Below are 15267 nucleotides of genomic sequence, written 5' to 3' on the forward strand. Positions count from 1 at the left end.
GGCTGATTGGGAAGAGAAGGTGCAAGAGGAAGGCGGGCTGATTTGCTGGACAGCCACTTGCAGGTTTTAGTTCTTCTTTGTTCCCACCCACCCACCCTATTCAGAGTACATCCCCGCAATGGCAGATCTGTTTGAGATGGCCGAGAGACATGTGAAGATCCCGGCACTCCCCACGTTCCCGGTGGACCGTCACTTGGACGAAGCAACTACGGCATATAGAAGGCTATGATGGAATCTGTTCTGGAGTCTTACGACCTCGCTGATTTCGTCGTTGTTGGTGTTCCACGGCCGGAAGTAGAGGAAGGGGAGTTACCGTCAACCCGAAAGGACCGGGAGGCCCAGACACAGATGTGGGATCGTGTCAACGCCAGGGTCCGTTCGTTTATTTTCCTCCACTGCACACCACAGGTAATCAATCATGTAAAGCATATGACGCTGGCCAGAGGTATATGGCAGCATTTGGCTTCCCTTTACAACACGGTATCGCCCATGAAGAGGATTTCCTTGGAAGTACAGATGCGGGTTATGAGCCCTGCAAAGTCGTCGACGATGCGGGAGCATATTAACAAGCTGCAGGCTCTTCAGCAGGAAGTTCTTCAGGCTGGGAAGGAGATATCATCAGAGGACATGGCCATCACGTTGCTGTCACATTTGCCCTCTTCGTACTCAGCATTTTACTCGTCTTTGATTACCAGTGGCAGGCTCAGCACCATCACGTGGGAGGAGCTTGTGCCCATGGTCCTGGACCAGGAGGAACGATTCACGAACCCTCCTCAGGGTGGAGGTTCGGAGGCCTTAACTGGCCAACGGTCGAAAGGCCGTAACTCGGGCAAAGGGAAGGCTTCATCGGAGAAGTCTTCTGAGAAGAAGTCCGACGCTGACCGCGAGAAACTAAAGGCAGAGAGGACCTGTAATGATTGTGGCGAGAAAGGCCACTATTGGAGGCAGTGTCCCAAGCGGAAGACCGAGAAGGGTGAAGATTCCTCAGCAGCAATCATGAAGACTCCGGCTTTTGTGCACCTGGAGGTGATGGACACTGATGTTTCATTTTCTTCAGGCAGGGAGGAGATTGGAGGACTCTCCGCAACGGATACTCGGGAGTGGATTCTCGATAGTGGTGCTTCCAGGCACATGACTCCTTCCCGTTCCGGTTTACAGGATCTCTGCAGGCTTTCTGGTCACATTCTTACTGGGGATACGTCCACTATCCCAGTTCACAGTGAGGGCAGGATGGAGATAGTTCCCGATGGGGGCAGAGGGGGGAAACATTCCTCCCAAGTGTTGTATGTTCCGGCACTTGGTTTTCATCTGTTGTCATTGCATCAGGTTTGCAAGACTGGCGTACGGGAGGAGTTTGATGAGCATTTTGTTGCTCTTCGGGACAAAGCAACAGGCCAAGTGGTTTGGGAAGGTGGAGTGGAGAATGGAGTTTACAAGCTTTCAGCACTCTCTCTCCCAGGTCCTCAAGTCTGTGATGAGTGGCAGTCTGGTAATGGCCACTCAAGTGTGGATACGCTGCAGGTACAGGCTTTCCGGGACCAGACGGTGGATAGCTTACTAGTAGATGATAGCAGTCGGCAGGAACTTTCCACTACTGATGTTGGTGGTTCTTGTGTTCGTGAGTCAGAGGAAACTGAACAGGTCACTTATGCTCTGATGTCTCGTCGTGTTCGGGACAAAGAACCTCTAGTAGATGAGGATGTTCTTTCCATGGGGACCTTTCGGAAAGCCAGGCAGGTGGCAGGTGATTACTTGCAGAAGGCGGTGGTTTCTCCAGGCTTTGTGGTTTCGGATTCAGAGGGGGTGGTTGACAGGATTCAGAAGGCCTTGCGTGGTCTTCAGAAGGTTTCCAGGACTTGTTTGTGCACCATAACAGGTGTTGATCCTTGTGAGCAGTGTGATGCCTTTTTGACTCAGGAGCAGAATGGTTCATTGATCTGGTTGATGGACACCAGATTGGATGGGAGCTTCCTGATGAGGCAGTCAAGGTCATGGTTGCAGATGTCTCTTTGGGCGGCAGGATTGCGTTTCCTGTGGTTTCTACGGCATGCGAAGGATCATGGACTCTTTTACACAGGAGGGGGATTGTTGGATGGAGTCCGACTCCACGGTTGGAGTGACTCAGTTTGGGGAGGAGATCCGAACACGAGGAGATCTACTTCAGGCCCAGGAGCAGTTTTTCGGAGCAGTAAGAGGCAGTCATCTTTTGCCTTGTCGAGCACAGAGGCAGAGTACCGGGCTGTTTGTGATGCTGCTTGTGAGGTGGTGCGGATGCAGAGGTTGCTTTGCAGGTTTGGGCTTCCACTGGGGGAACCCATGGTCATCCCGAGGCACTTTGTTCGTGAACAGATCGTTGCTGATGACATCTTGCTAGAGTTCTGTTCGACGGAGGACAGTACGGTGGACCTCTTCACGAAGTCGCTCTCTCAGGATTTGCTCAGGCGGCACCCCCCAGTGGTTGTGTTTCACAGCCAGGAGCTGAGAGGGGGTGTTAGAAGTCATCTCCTGTCCAATTTTATACACCAGGGCCTTTGTTGTGGGTGTGCCCGCCCTTATGAGGTGTTTTATCATTTTTCCCCAGTCTCCGCATTTTTCCCTTATTTTTCCCATTTTTTCTATGGCTTGGGAGGCAGCCCTGTAGTGGTAGGAGGACCCTGAGCCTGGCCGACTGCATCTGTGAGATGGCCAACTGCATCTCATGAGTCGTGGGACTCTTCTGCTGCTGGCCGACCCATCTTGATGCTGGCCAACTGTGTTTATCCAGTCGTGAGGATTCGTGTCCAGTCCGCTGCCTACAGCAGGCCGACTGCTGATGTGGGGGCATATAAATAGGCCCCCAGCCCCATACCACTTGTGTACCAACACCGGGATTTTCTTGTGTATATCAGAGCAGAGTTACACGCCTACTTCTCTCTCTCTTGTGCTGTTTTTTTCTGCATGCGTTTTTGCTCGTGTTCCCAGATCTGGTCATCATCTCCGCTGCGTATTCTGACAGATTGGTCATACATTGGCCAAACTTTATGGCGCAGTGCTCAAGGCAGTGTTGAGCTCATATGCAGAGAAGGAGGGACTACGAGCACCAGGGCAGGCTAGATTCCGACAAGCTTTCTCCACTATTGACCATATATTCACTCTGAGATGTCTGATTGACCAGGCTAGGGCGTGGGAGAAGAGATTATATTGCTGCTTTGTGGATTTCCGCAAAGCATTTGACACGGTGCCACGAGAGAGACTCTTCCAGCGCCTACAGTCATTGGGGATCCCATCAGAGATGGTTTGGGGCATCTATGCTTTATATGAGCAGGTCTTCGGGCACATACAATGCCCCGGGGGGCTATCTGATGTTATTGCTAGCACCATAGGTGTGAAGCAAGGATGCCCACTCTCTCCTACACTATTTGGGCTATACATTGATGAGGTGGCTGACTTCATTGGTCACGGTGGTGGGGACGGGGTAGACATCTCAGGTACCACAGTCCACATTATGCTATATGCAGATGATATTATTCTGGTCTCTGAGTCCCAGATGGGACTACATTACCATCTCCATGCACTCAATGACTTCTGCACACAGAGGGGGCTTACAGTGAACCTTGGGAAAACCAAGGCCATGATTTTCCACACCTCAGGGCCGGTTCGACGACAGGCCATCTTCGCACTAGCAGGAGAACAGGTAGAGGTGGTAGACTCATATGTGTACCTGGGGATTACATTTACGACTCCGCTGTTGGGGTAAAGGCATTATGCCCACCCTTGTAGTGTGTACAAGCCCATAAGTTTTATAGTACATAGTACACTTAGTACTTTTAATGTACTAAGTGCAGTACTTTTAATGTACTAAGTGCACACTGTGTACTAGAGCAAATATACATGTGTGATAGGGGAGTCACACACTCATACTGTGAGTTGACTTATCCCCACATCTCTCTCTCTCTCTCTCCCTTCTTCTCTGTGTGTGTCTCCCACATGAAACCCTAATTCTCTCCCTTCAACTGGTATCAGAGCCACGGTTGTGTCCGTGTGTGTGCGGGTGTGCGGAGTCGTCTTCATCGCGAAGAAGAAGCTCGGCTATGGAGCCTTGAGCTTGGCACGAGCAGAGGAGAGCTTGCTGTCGTGTTGGGCGCTGCAAGACAGTGAGAGGGAGTGGCAGCAGTGCGTTGCAGCAAGGCGTTGGGCGTCAGACGCCTAGCCACAAGAGGGTGTAGCGCTCGACACTAGGCGGAGACAACGGCAACAAACAAGTCCCCGTCGCGTGTAGCGCTGGACACTAGGCGGAGGCAACGGCAACAAACAAGGCCCCGTCGCCCGAGGGCAGGCCTTGGCCAGATGACTGACCTGCCTGCAAATGAAGCACTGATTCGGGAGCCCCGAGAACTCCACTCTCTGATCTATCCATCCCCCCCCTATCCTAGGTAGCTGAATGACCTTAGGAAGGGAGGAGATGTCAGACACCAACACTCTGACCGAAGGTAGCCCAGCTGCTCTGGCCACACCACTGAAGCTGCTGAGGGGCCAGTCTCTAGTACCGAGCCCACCAATGCTCCGAGCCTGGAGAGGAGCGGAAGATACTCCCGGCGGAGTCCAGGGAAGCAAACTGTAACATGGAAGAGGCGCTCTCCCTGCTCCGCCGCTGCTGGGTCAAATCCATGCTGCCAAGGTCTGAAGAAAGCCCGAGCACCCCTGATGTCCAGGGGACTCATGGCAAGGACCTTGGCAACGCTCTGGGCGGCCTCGAACTCGATCTGATGATGTCCCCGGCCCAGGAGCTGTACATCCAGGATCTTGCCCACATCTGCAAGAAGGCGGGCCTGAAGAAGATCCCTGATCTCCCCTCTGCTGGGGCGAGTGCCGACTATACGGCAGATGGTGGAATGAGCCTGGAGGCGTTCCACCTCTGCGGTGAGGCTCGCTTCCTCTTCCGGCGATATAGAAAGCCTGATGGGGATGTCCTCGGGGGCGGGCGAGGGGGCTGCGGATGAGTCCCTCTGAGGCGGAGGCGGCGTCAACAAATGAGCTCCCGTCGCGTGTAGCGCTGGCCACTAGCGGAGGCGGCGTCAACAAACAAAGTCCACACTCGCGAAGCGATTGCGCCCCAGCAGCAGCACCGGCTCACGCCTTGTAACGTGTGCAGAATTGGTCGCTGGTCGCCTACATGTGCTGCGTGTGCAGAACTGGTGCACCTCGTCTGTAGCAGCTAGTAGAAGCCTGACCAGCAAGCAGCACGAATACAGCATCAGCACGAGTCAGCACAGCAGCAGCAGCATCCCTTCACGAGTCAGCAAATACGACGCAACACCCCCTTTCTGCAACAAAAATCAAAAATTGCCTAAGGTATTTGCTTCAATTTTGGAATTTGCATGTCCAATCATCAATTGAGCAGGTAGAGGTCCAAATTGCTCAGATTTTGAGCAAAATTGGCAACAATTAGGTGACATTGGTCACATTCCGCGTCAATTTGCAGGAAATTGGATGTCAAAATTTGGGGCTTTTGATGTAATTGTGCCACTGGGCATTCATACATGCTGTATGATGTGAGAAATCTCACATTTGGGGCAAAATTGCAGGAAATTGGAGTGCAAATCAAAGGGCTTTTGTGCCAATTGGGTTGATTTGCATGCAGGCACTGGCATTTGATGCTTTGGGCAATGTGTTGATGCCTGTCAAGCACTCAATGTGCCATTGAATCAAGGGGCTTTTATGTATTGGATGTATATGTGGCCAGGGGGAAGCATTGTGAAGACTCTGGATGCCTTCATGTGCATTAATGTACCATTCATGATCAGAAATTGATCTTGAATCAAGGGGCTTTTCAAGATTTTGTGCTTGTTGAGCCTGGCAAAGTAGCAGGGAAGACTTTTATGCCTTGAACCCTCAGAAATCCACTTGCAGTCAAGGGGCTTTTGCTCAATTTCTGTCCGGGACTGTTGTATGCAGTGGTAGGGACTGTCAAGGTATTATTTTCACTCATTTGGACAGCCAAGAGAGCATTTATTGCTGCTGTACTTGCTGGTACAGATTTGGTACAACTTTGTACAAGTTTTGGCATGGCTGTACATTGATTTGAGTGAGGAAAAGGCTCATTTTCAGCTGCTGTACTTGCCGGTACAGATTTAGTACATCATTGGTTATCACTAAGTACTGTTGTACAGTACTTTGGAAGGGGAACAGAGCACTAAGGTGCTGTCATAAATCTGCAGGAACCAGATTTTGGTGATTTTATCACATTCAGTGGGAGATTTGTGCTTCCGCAGTGGGAGATAAACTTTGGGAGAACAACTGTGAGCACTTTGTGTGCTTTGGTGCAGTGTTTGCACATCTTGCAGGGAGTCAGGCATTGACAAAGGTTGCATATTGCTATGGCAACCACAGGTGAGAGCTCTTCATTGCTTCACATCAAGAAGCTTGAAGGCTCACATAATTATGACATTTGGAAAACCCAGTGCTATAATGTGTTGCTCCAGAAGAAGCAGCACAAGCCCATCAAAGAAAGGGGTGTAATGCCCGCTTCTCTTACTGCTGAAGAATGGGAAGATATGGATGAGCTGGCAAGATCCACCATCATGTTGTCTGTGTCAGACTCTTTACTTTTCAGCATACGTGAAGAGAAGACAGCTTGGGGAATGTGGCAAAGATTGCAGGACTTGTATGCCCAGCAAAGTGCCTCAAGCAAAGTGTATTGGTTGAAGAAACTCATAGGTCTTCAAATGAAGGAAGGGGCGTCTATGACAGCCCATCTAAATGAGTTTAATGGTGTTGTCAGCCAAGTTATCAATCAAAAGTTGGCAATGGACGATGAGTTCAAAGCCACCTTTCTCTTATGCACTTTGCCAGAGAGTTGGGACACATTCAGGACAGCCACTAGCAATTCCAATGCTATGCTGTCATATGCAGATGTTGAGGGTGCTCTTCTTCAAGAGGAGATGAACAGGAAGAACAACTCTGTTGGGAAGTCCAATGCAATGAATGCACGTGGGAGATCCCAGCAAAGGGGTAAAAGCCAAGAACGGGGAAGGAGCAAGTCCCGCTCCAAAAAGGACTTGGAATGCCATTATTGTGGCAAGAAGGGACATATCAAAAAGCAATGCTACAAATGGAAGAATGATCAAAAGGAAAAGAGCAAAGGAAAAGACAAAGACAAAGATGAAGCCAAAGATGCAAAGCCAAAGGGCAAAAGTGGAGTCAAGATTGAAGAAGTCAATGTGTCACATTCAGGTGACAGTGAGGATGAAGTCCTATTCACGTCTTCACTTGATGCCCATTCACTTCTTGCAGGAGATGGTCATGGTATGCACTCATGGATCATTGATTCAGGTGCCTCCTTTCATGTCACAGGTTGCAGAGACTTGTTTGTCAGGTATACTGCTGGCAATGAAGGAGTAGTTTATTTGGGTGACAACCATGCATGCAAGATTCTTGGCAGAGGTGATGTGAGGCTTGTGTTTTCAGATGGCTCAGAGCTTATGCTCCATGATGTCACGCATGTGTGTGAGATCAAGAAGAACCTGCTTTCTACTGGACAGCTTGATGATGCTGATTATGTTACCACATTTGGTCGTGGAAAGTGGAAGATTAGTAAGGGCTCATTGGTTGTTGCCAGAGGCTCTAAGGTGGACACTCTTTACTTCATGCATGCTGGTGTTTGTCTAGTAGAGGCCATCTTCCAGACGATCTGCTTCATACAGAGGATCAGAGATATGCCATCAGATCGACTCTAACATAGAGCTTTTGAGGCGTCCAGGCAGCTCGCACAGGGTGGAGATAGGAGATCATGGTATTCACAGATGATACAGTGGCTCACTCAACATGGTCTTGACATGGATCACCTGCCACCTTTCCAGTATGATATACATGCACCACACATCCAGCTCTCTCACAGTGAGAGGAACAGAGTCCTTCGGCAGGATTTATGGCAGCGATACACTCAAGAGACTTGGATTACACCCAATCAGCCTCTACCGCTGAAGATGCTATACTACACAGATCAGTTTATGCGTATCTCAGCAGATGGATTCATACAGAGACCTAGATACATGGATGTATACATGCCTCACAGTGCCCGAGTGGTGATTGGCCAGCTCAAAGTGTCATCACACGAGCTTGAGATTGAGGCAGGTAGGGCAGCACGGATCCCCAGAGCAGAGAGGATATGCAGACTATGCCAGGAGGAGGTTGAGAGTGAGGAACATTATGTATGCAGATGCACAGCATGGAGATCATGCTCCGAGGTATTTTTGCCTCGCCATCGCCTATGTATCACATATTACACCCCCATTATGGTACTGGTTGGAGATAGACAGATCTGCATTGCATTCTTGTATACCCTGCACATATAGGTTGCATACTGAGCCTCTAGCAGTAGTGCTCCATCCATCACACCCCCCCACCAGCTCAATATTTTCATAGTTTACTTCATGTTCATTTTGTCCTTTTTTTTTCTGGACATCCAAAAGACATTGACAGTTGTACATTGATTTGTCTCATAGGTCGAGTTCGGCCTCTAGTAGACGTTAATACAGCTTTCTTTCTTTCTTTCTCTCTTTGATGAGACACCAACTTCAGATGTACTCTCAGTTTTGGTCTCATAGGCCATGGCCTCTTAGAGACGTTAATATATCATTTCATTTCTCTCTCTCCTCTGCCTTGCTCCGTAGATGGTGATTATATTCACATAGAACAAAGGAAAATGCTTCCACACTGTGACTCCAAAATGTTCTAAAGACTAAACATGTTACCTGCCCTGGCAGCAGCTTCCAGTTCAAAAAATGCAGCCACTGGAGCACTTCTAGATATATCAATATCAGCAAGTAGCTTGGTCAACCAATCTATCAAAGCAAGCCTCCTCTGCAAAGCAATTCAAAACCATGGCCTTAAATCCGGGTTCAACCCATGCTAAAAAATCTTTCAAAAATCTCAAAGCCTTTGTACCTCTTCAAATTGAGTCTCATTTGCCTTCATCCATAGCATAGAGTTTTTTGGGGGAACCATAGGTAGATGTTTCTTTGGAAATGCCCGTTTTAACTGAAAAAGTAAAGGGCACACCATCAATGATGCCACAATACTATGACTAAGAGAGGCAAAGTGAGAACACTCAAAACTCTAGCCACATATGTGAGTTGATGAGAGATGGCAAACAGTTGTGTGCCCTTGCTCAAACTCAACAGTTGACATCTAATATATTAACCAAATTTGTTTTGAAAGGAAAGAAAACAAACCAATACCGATGCATGAAGTTTCAAGAAGTCACTGAATCGCCTTAGAACTTTGCGCCATGTGCTCACTCCTTGCGGGGACTGTATCCCAACTTGCACCCTGTAAAACTGATAAGCAAGATGACATGACAAATCTGCTTTGAGACTCTCATTTATGCCCAAATCAAGTTGGACCATGCAATAGATGTTGTTCACATAGCACATATATAGAACACAATTGGTACGTTAGGTCCAGTCGCATGTGCATGAACAAGGGATATTAACACGAAAAATCATTCAACATGCATCCTGTAGCGGATAAACCAATTTGTATCGTGAGCTGGTCCCATCCCTTTCTCCTTTCTCCAGTTTCTGCAAACACCCCACCCCTTCCCCCCTGCCCCGTCTCCCCTTTCTCTTCTGCTGTGCCCTTTCCACTGTGTGCACCCCCTTGCTTCTCCCATGCTTTTTCCCCCTCCCCTTTTCTTTAGCATGTTGCTTCTTTCCTCTCTTCCCGTTTTTTTGCTCTCCTTTTCCCCTTCGCCTCTTTCCAGCCCGCCTTTCCTGCTCCGCTTTTCAACCCAGCACCCTCGTCATTGCCCTGCCCCAGTTCCTCCCTCTACGTCACACTCCAGGTTGTGGCTTTTCCGATTGAGGGTTCCCCTTTGGCTTTTCCCCTAGGAGGACTCTATGATATGCTCCATCAACCCCGGCCGAGGTCACCCGCGATTTCTCTTTCTCAGAAGCAGAACTCCAGCTCTTGGCTTCTTCGATGGCTTCATTCAAAGCATGCACAATGGTGTGCAAATTTGTTGGCAGCCGTCCGACTCAAGGCCAGCTTCGCGATCCTCTTCAGGTGGCTCTCATTGGAGAGCCCAATCGTATCTCAGATATTCAGTTTTTTCAACCAGGGTACATCCAGCTGGAGTTCTCCTCTTCCACCATCACCACAAGACCTTGTCGTTGAGCTCGCTAGCAAAGCGGAGCTCCCAAGTCTACTTTGCACTATGGAGACAACGTTTCTCCTAAGATTTGGGACCACTGGCAGAAGCAACGGGCTTCCCAGTGACGGTATGCTTTCCCGGCCTCCCCAAAGAGTACCACACGCTTCTCTCAGCCTTGGGGGCGCGCCCAAACCAGTTAAAGATTTATGAGATTTTGATTTAAAAAGAGTATGACATGCTGTTTTGTTTTTCTTACGTGAGCAAGGGGGACTGTTTTTTCCTAGTGCATGTCTACAAAAGAGCCACTTGATTTTTTAGAGTAAAAAAGCACAGCAGCTTTTTGGCTTATAAAAAAAGAGGGCATACCCGACCTATCTTACTCAGAGCGTGACAAAAGCCAAAGGGGACAGCCTACCACGCGGATACTCAGCAGGATTTCCGTCTCTAGTGCGTGCAGCACACGTAGGTCACTTTTTTTCATATTTTCTCGCATGAGAGTGTAGTTTTTCTCCCTTTTTCTCGAAATTCAGAATTGCCACATAGTTTTTCTTGCAGGAGCAGACTTTTTTCTACCCTCTCTTTATCCATGGGCGGAAGAACTTCACTTTGATGATACCCTATTAGATCATGAGGTGGATCCTCAGCCCGAGGGGGATCAAGATGAGTTTTAGCAGACAGAGGTAGAGGGGGTAGAGAAAACTTACTTTGAGGAGGAGATGGGAAACTCGGGGCTGATTTACAAGCTGATATTCAACAGTTACAGGAATAGGTGGTGCTTCTCCGGAGAGCGGTTGTTGGTACATCTGATGGTATTAGGGTTAGCACAAGATGAGCCTAAGCTAAGGTGGATGTAGGATGTCCAAGGTGTGTGAGCAGAGAGAGACAAAGAGAGAGCAAGAGAGAGAGAGAGAGAGGGAGAGAGAAAGCATGCACAATGGTGTGCAAATTTGTTGACAGCCGTCCGACTCAAGGCCAGCTTCGCGATCCTCTTCAGGTGGCTCTCATTGGAGAGCCCAATCGTATCTCAGATATCCAGTTTTCTCAACCAGGGTACATCCAGGTGGAGTTCTCCTCTTCCACCATCACCACAAGACCTTGTCGTTGAGCTCGCTAGCAAAGCGGAGCTCCCAAGTCTACTTTGCACTATGGAGACAACGTTTCTCCTAAGATTTGGGACCACTGGCAGAAGCAACGGGCTTCCCAGTGACGGTATGCTTTCCCGGCCTCCCCAAAGAGTACCACACGCTTCTCTCAGCCTTGGGGGCGCGTCCAAACCAGTTAAAGATTTATGAGATTTTGATTTAAAAAGAGTATGACATGCTGTTTTGTTTTTCTTACGTGAGCAAGGGGGACTGTTTTTTCCTAGTGCATGTCTACAAAAGAGCCACTTGATTTTTTAGAGTAAAAAAGCACAGCAGCTTTTTGGCTTATAAAAAAAGAGGGCATACCCGACCTATCTTACTCAGAGCGTGACAAAAGCCAAAGGGGACAGCCTACCACGCGGATACTCAGCAGGATTTCCGTCTCTAGTGCGTGCAGCACACGTAGGTCACTTTTTTTCATATTTTCTCGCATGAGAGTGTAGTTTTTCTCCCTTTTTCTCGAAATTCAGAATTGCCACATAGTTTTTCTTGCAGGAGCAGACTTTTTTCTACCCTCTCTTTATCCATGGGCGGAAGAACTTCACTTTGATGATACCCTATTAGATCATGAGGTGGATCCTCAGCCCGAGGGGGATCAAGATGAGTTTTAGCAGACAGAGGTAGAGGGGGTAGAGAAAACTTACTTTGAGGAGGAGATGGGAAACTCGGGGCTGATTTACAAGCTGATATTCAACAGTTACAGGAATAGGTGGTGCTTCTCCGGAGAGCGGTTGTTGGTACATCTGATGGTATTAGGGTTAGCACAAGATGAGCCTAAGCTAAGGTGGATGTAGGATGTCCAAGGTGTGTGAGCAGAGAGAGACAAAGAGAGAGCAAGAGAGAGAGAGAGAGAGGGAGAGAGAAAGCATGCACAATGGTGTGCAAATTTGTTGGCAGCCGTCCGACTCAAGGCCAGCTTCGCGATCCTCTTCAGGTGGCTCTCATTGGAGAGCCCAATCGTATCTCAGATATCCAGTTTTCTCAACCAGGGTACATCCAGCTGGAGTTCTCCTCTTCCACCATCACCACAAGACCTTGTCGTTGAGCTCGCTAGCAAAGCGGAGCTCCCAAGTCTACTTTGCACTATGGAGACAACGTTTCTCCTAAGATTTGGGACCACTGGCAGAAGCAACGGGCTTCCCAGTGACGGTATGCTTTCCCGGCCTCCCCAAAGAGTACCACACGCTTCTCTCAGCCTTGGGGGCGCGTCCAAACCAGTTAAAGATTTATGAGATTTTGATTTAAAAAGAGTATGACATGCTGTTTTGTTTTTCTTACGTGAGCAAGGGGGACTGTTTTTTCCTAGTGCATGTCTACAAAAGAGCCACTTGATTTTTTAGAGTAAAAAAGCACAGCAGCTTTTTGGCTTATAAAAAAAGAGGGCATACCCGACCTATCTTACTCAGAGCGTGACAAAAGCCAAAGGGGACAGCCTACCACGCGGATACTCAGCAGGATTTCCGTCTCTAGTGCGTGCAGCACACGTAGGTCACTTTTTTTCATATTTTCTCGCATGAGAGTGTAGTTTTTCTCCCTTTTTCTCGAAATTCAGAATTGCCACATAGTTTTTCTTGCAGGAGCAGACTTTTTTCTACCCTCTCTTTATCCATGGGCGGAAGAACTTCACTTTGATGATACCCTATTAGATCATGAGGTGGATCCTCAGCCCGAGGGGGATCAAGATGAGTTTTAGCAGACAGAGGTAGAGGGGGTAGAGAAAACTTACTTTGAGGAGGAGATGGGAAACTCGGGGCTGATTTACAAGCTGATATTCAACAGTTACAGGAATAGGTGGTGCTTCTCCGGAGAGCGGTTGTTGGTACATCTGATGGTATTAGGGTTAGCACAAGATGAGCCTAAGCTAAGGTGGATGTAGGATGTCCAAGGTGTGTGAGCAGAGAGAGACAAAGAGAGAGCAAGAGAGAGAGAGAGAGAGGGAGAGAGAAATGAAATGAAATGAAATGTTATATTAACGTCTTCAAAAGGCCAAAGTGACCTATGAGACCAAAGTTACAACCATGTGACTTCTGATACACTGTCTGGAAAAGAAAAGAAAGAACTGAAGGTAAGTCTCTAGCCCTACAATACATCAGTAGGGAGAATCCGGAAGCAGCAACTAGGGAGAGTGGGAAGCTAATGCTACTAGTCAAAATGGGGTACATGAGTACATGGATATATGAATACATGAATATGGGGGAGTACAAAAGTGACAGTGAGTACAACAGTATATGGCTGGAGTGGTAATCATCCTAGGAGCTCTAGCATGGGTCTCAGCCGAATGGCCTGGATATCTGCCATAGCCCGATGCCTGGTCGGACGAGCCCGATGCCTCAGCTCTCTCAACTAGAGTCCCACGGGGTGCCTGCTACTGGGCTGTCGGCTGTGTATCCTCCCGGGTAGTCCCTCTAAAGAAGTCAGAAATCCGCCTCTGTGTGGACTCACTGCCAGTCGGGTGTCTACTAAAGACCCAATGGGCCTACGAGACCCAAGTGATACAATAATGTCCATGGCATATCTCATGTGAACTAGCCCCTTGGCCCTTTGTGCATGGCTGTCCATAGTGTTCAACAGCTATCCACACGGAGCCCAATGCCCAATCGACCGTTTCCCCACTCAAAGGAGGGAAAAAACCGTGCTCTCATATCACTGAAACTACACCCGCTAGCTATGAACGTCCTTGGGCACCATCTCGTGAACAATACGCATGTCACACTTAATATGTAAAAGCCACATTGCACGTAACAACTGAATGATACATCATTGCACAAGATAATCTACAAAAGAGACAAGCTGTCACATGCACTCTGCACTGTAGTGCATGGTGACAAGATGGCTCATCATCATCAGTGCAACATTGTACATTATTAGCACCTTTTAGGATGATAATTGTCTTACGCCGTGACCCCATTGTAATCCTCAATCCAGGATAAGTCAAGCACAAGCTACGTAGGTCATTCTCAGCCTTAGACAGTAAGTCACTCAGTCCAAGTCCCTTAACCCACTTGAACAGATGCATTCATGCATGTAGAGTTAGTAGAAGCCTTAGGGTTTACATCAGGACATGTGTGCATTTATGCATAGCATTCATCCCATATGCATGTAGGCGTTCTAGACCATTGCAGAAGCCTTGAGATATCATCTAGCGGCCATCAGAATTTATCTATTATTATTCCTATAATTTACAGCATTTATTGGGCATTTATATATTTTTGCCTGGACAAGTGCAGTCGGCCAGCTCTGTAGCCAGCCAACCTACATCCCTTGTCCATATAAATAGCTGAGCATGTAGTCCTTTCATTCATTCATATCATAATCAACATTGAAGCACTCATCGCTTGGAGCCTTCAACACAAGGAGCATAAGCGATTGCAGAAATCAGCACCTCATCCTTCAACGTTTTCCTCATCAGCATCTAGGAGCATCAACGCTTGAGCAATTCAGCCTCTATGAAGTAAAATGCAGCATCTACAGCATTCAGCCTTCAGTACCCCTTGCCTTTTCAGCATTCATACAGTTTTTAGCACCCTCATATGCATTTTGCTACAGCCACTTGGTGAAGGTAAAACTCATCATTCTTACTCATTTTCAGCATTCATACAGTCTAGAACAGTCCCAATCAGCCCCTTCTCTCGGCCTCAGATTTGCAGCCTTCCTACATCCATTGGGAAGAGTGCATAGGCTCGAGATTGGTCATCATTGGTGTCATGACCATGTGAAAATGGGTGCAGCGTAAGTGTGAGCATGCTGGTAGGTGAGCAAGATAAAAAATTTAAGATTCATACTTGGGTGGCCGGACAAAAACGTAACATGGGACAACCCCAAGTGTGAAGGGGGACCAAGGGATTAAAGTTTTTAAGGTTCATAACCTTGGGTGGCCCCTAGGTAGGTTTTAAAATCCATAAGTGGCCCCTAGAAAGGTTTTAATAACTTTATGGGCCTTAGGATATTTATGGGAGGGGGCTACTCCACTTTTGGAGTACATGCCTCCCTCTC

General features: G+C 48.1%; 1 protein-coding gene across 4 annotated transcripts in view; it reads right to left on the bottom strand.

Moving 5' to 3' along the window:
• The window catches only part of LOC147619293 (PX domain-containing protein EREL1-like), a 54047-nt gene that overhangs the window by 24159 nt on the left and 14621 nt on the right, over positions 1-15267 (bottom strand). Inside the window, exons 3-5 of one of the 4 annotated variants that reach the window (XM_086772950.1) lie at positions 9219-9317; positions 8926-9018; positions 8733-8841 (exon numbers count right to left, since the gene is read on the bottom strand). In XM_086772950.1, the coding sequence (XP_086629076.1) occupies positions 8733-8841; positions 8926-9018; positions 9219-9317 (301 nt within the window). Of the gene's footprint in view, positions 1-8732; positions 8842-8925; positions 9019-9212; positions 9318-15267 lie in introns of all 4 variants that reach the window. The other 3 variants (XM_086772949.1, XM_086772952.1, XM_086772951.1) reach the window with 3 other exon arrangements.

This window comes from Cibotium barometz, chromosome 33 (genome assembly GCF_041138505.1).
Source record: "Cibotium barometz isolate CiBa-2024 chromosome 33, ASM4113850v1, whole genome shotgun sequence".
In the NCBI taxonomy this organism is placed as follows: Eukaryota; Viridiplantae; Streptophyta; class Polypodiopsida; order Cyatheales; family Cibotiaceae; genus Cibotium; species Cibotium barometz.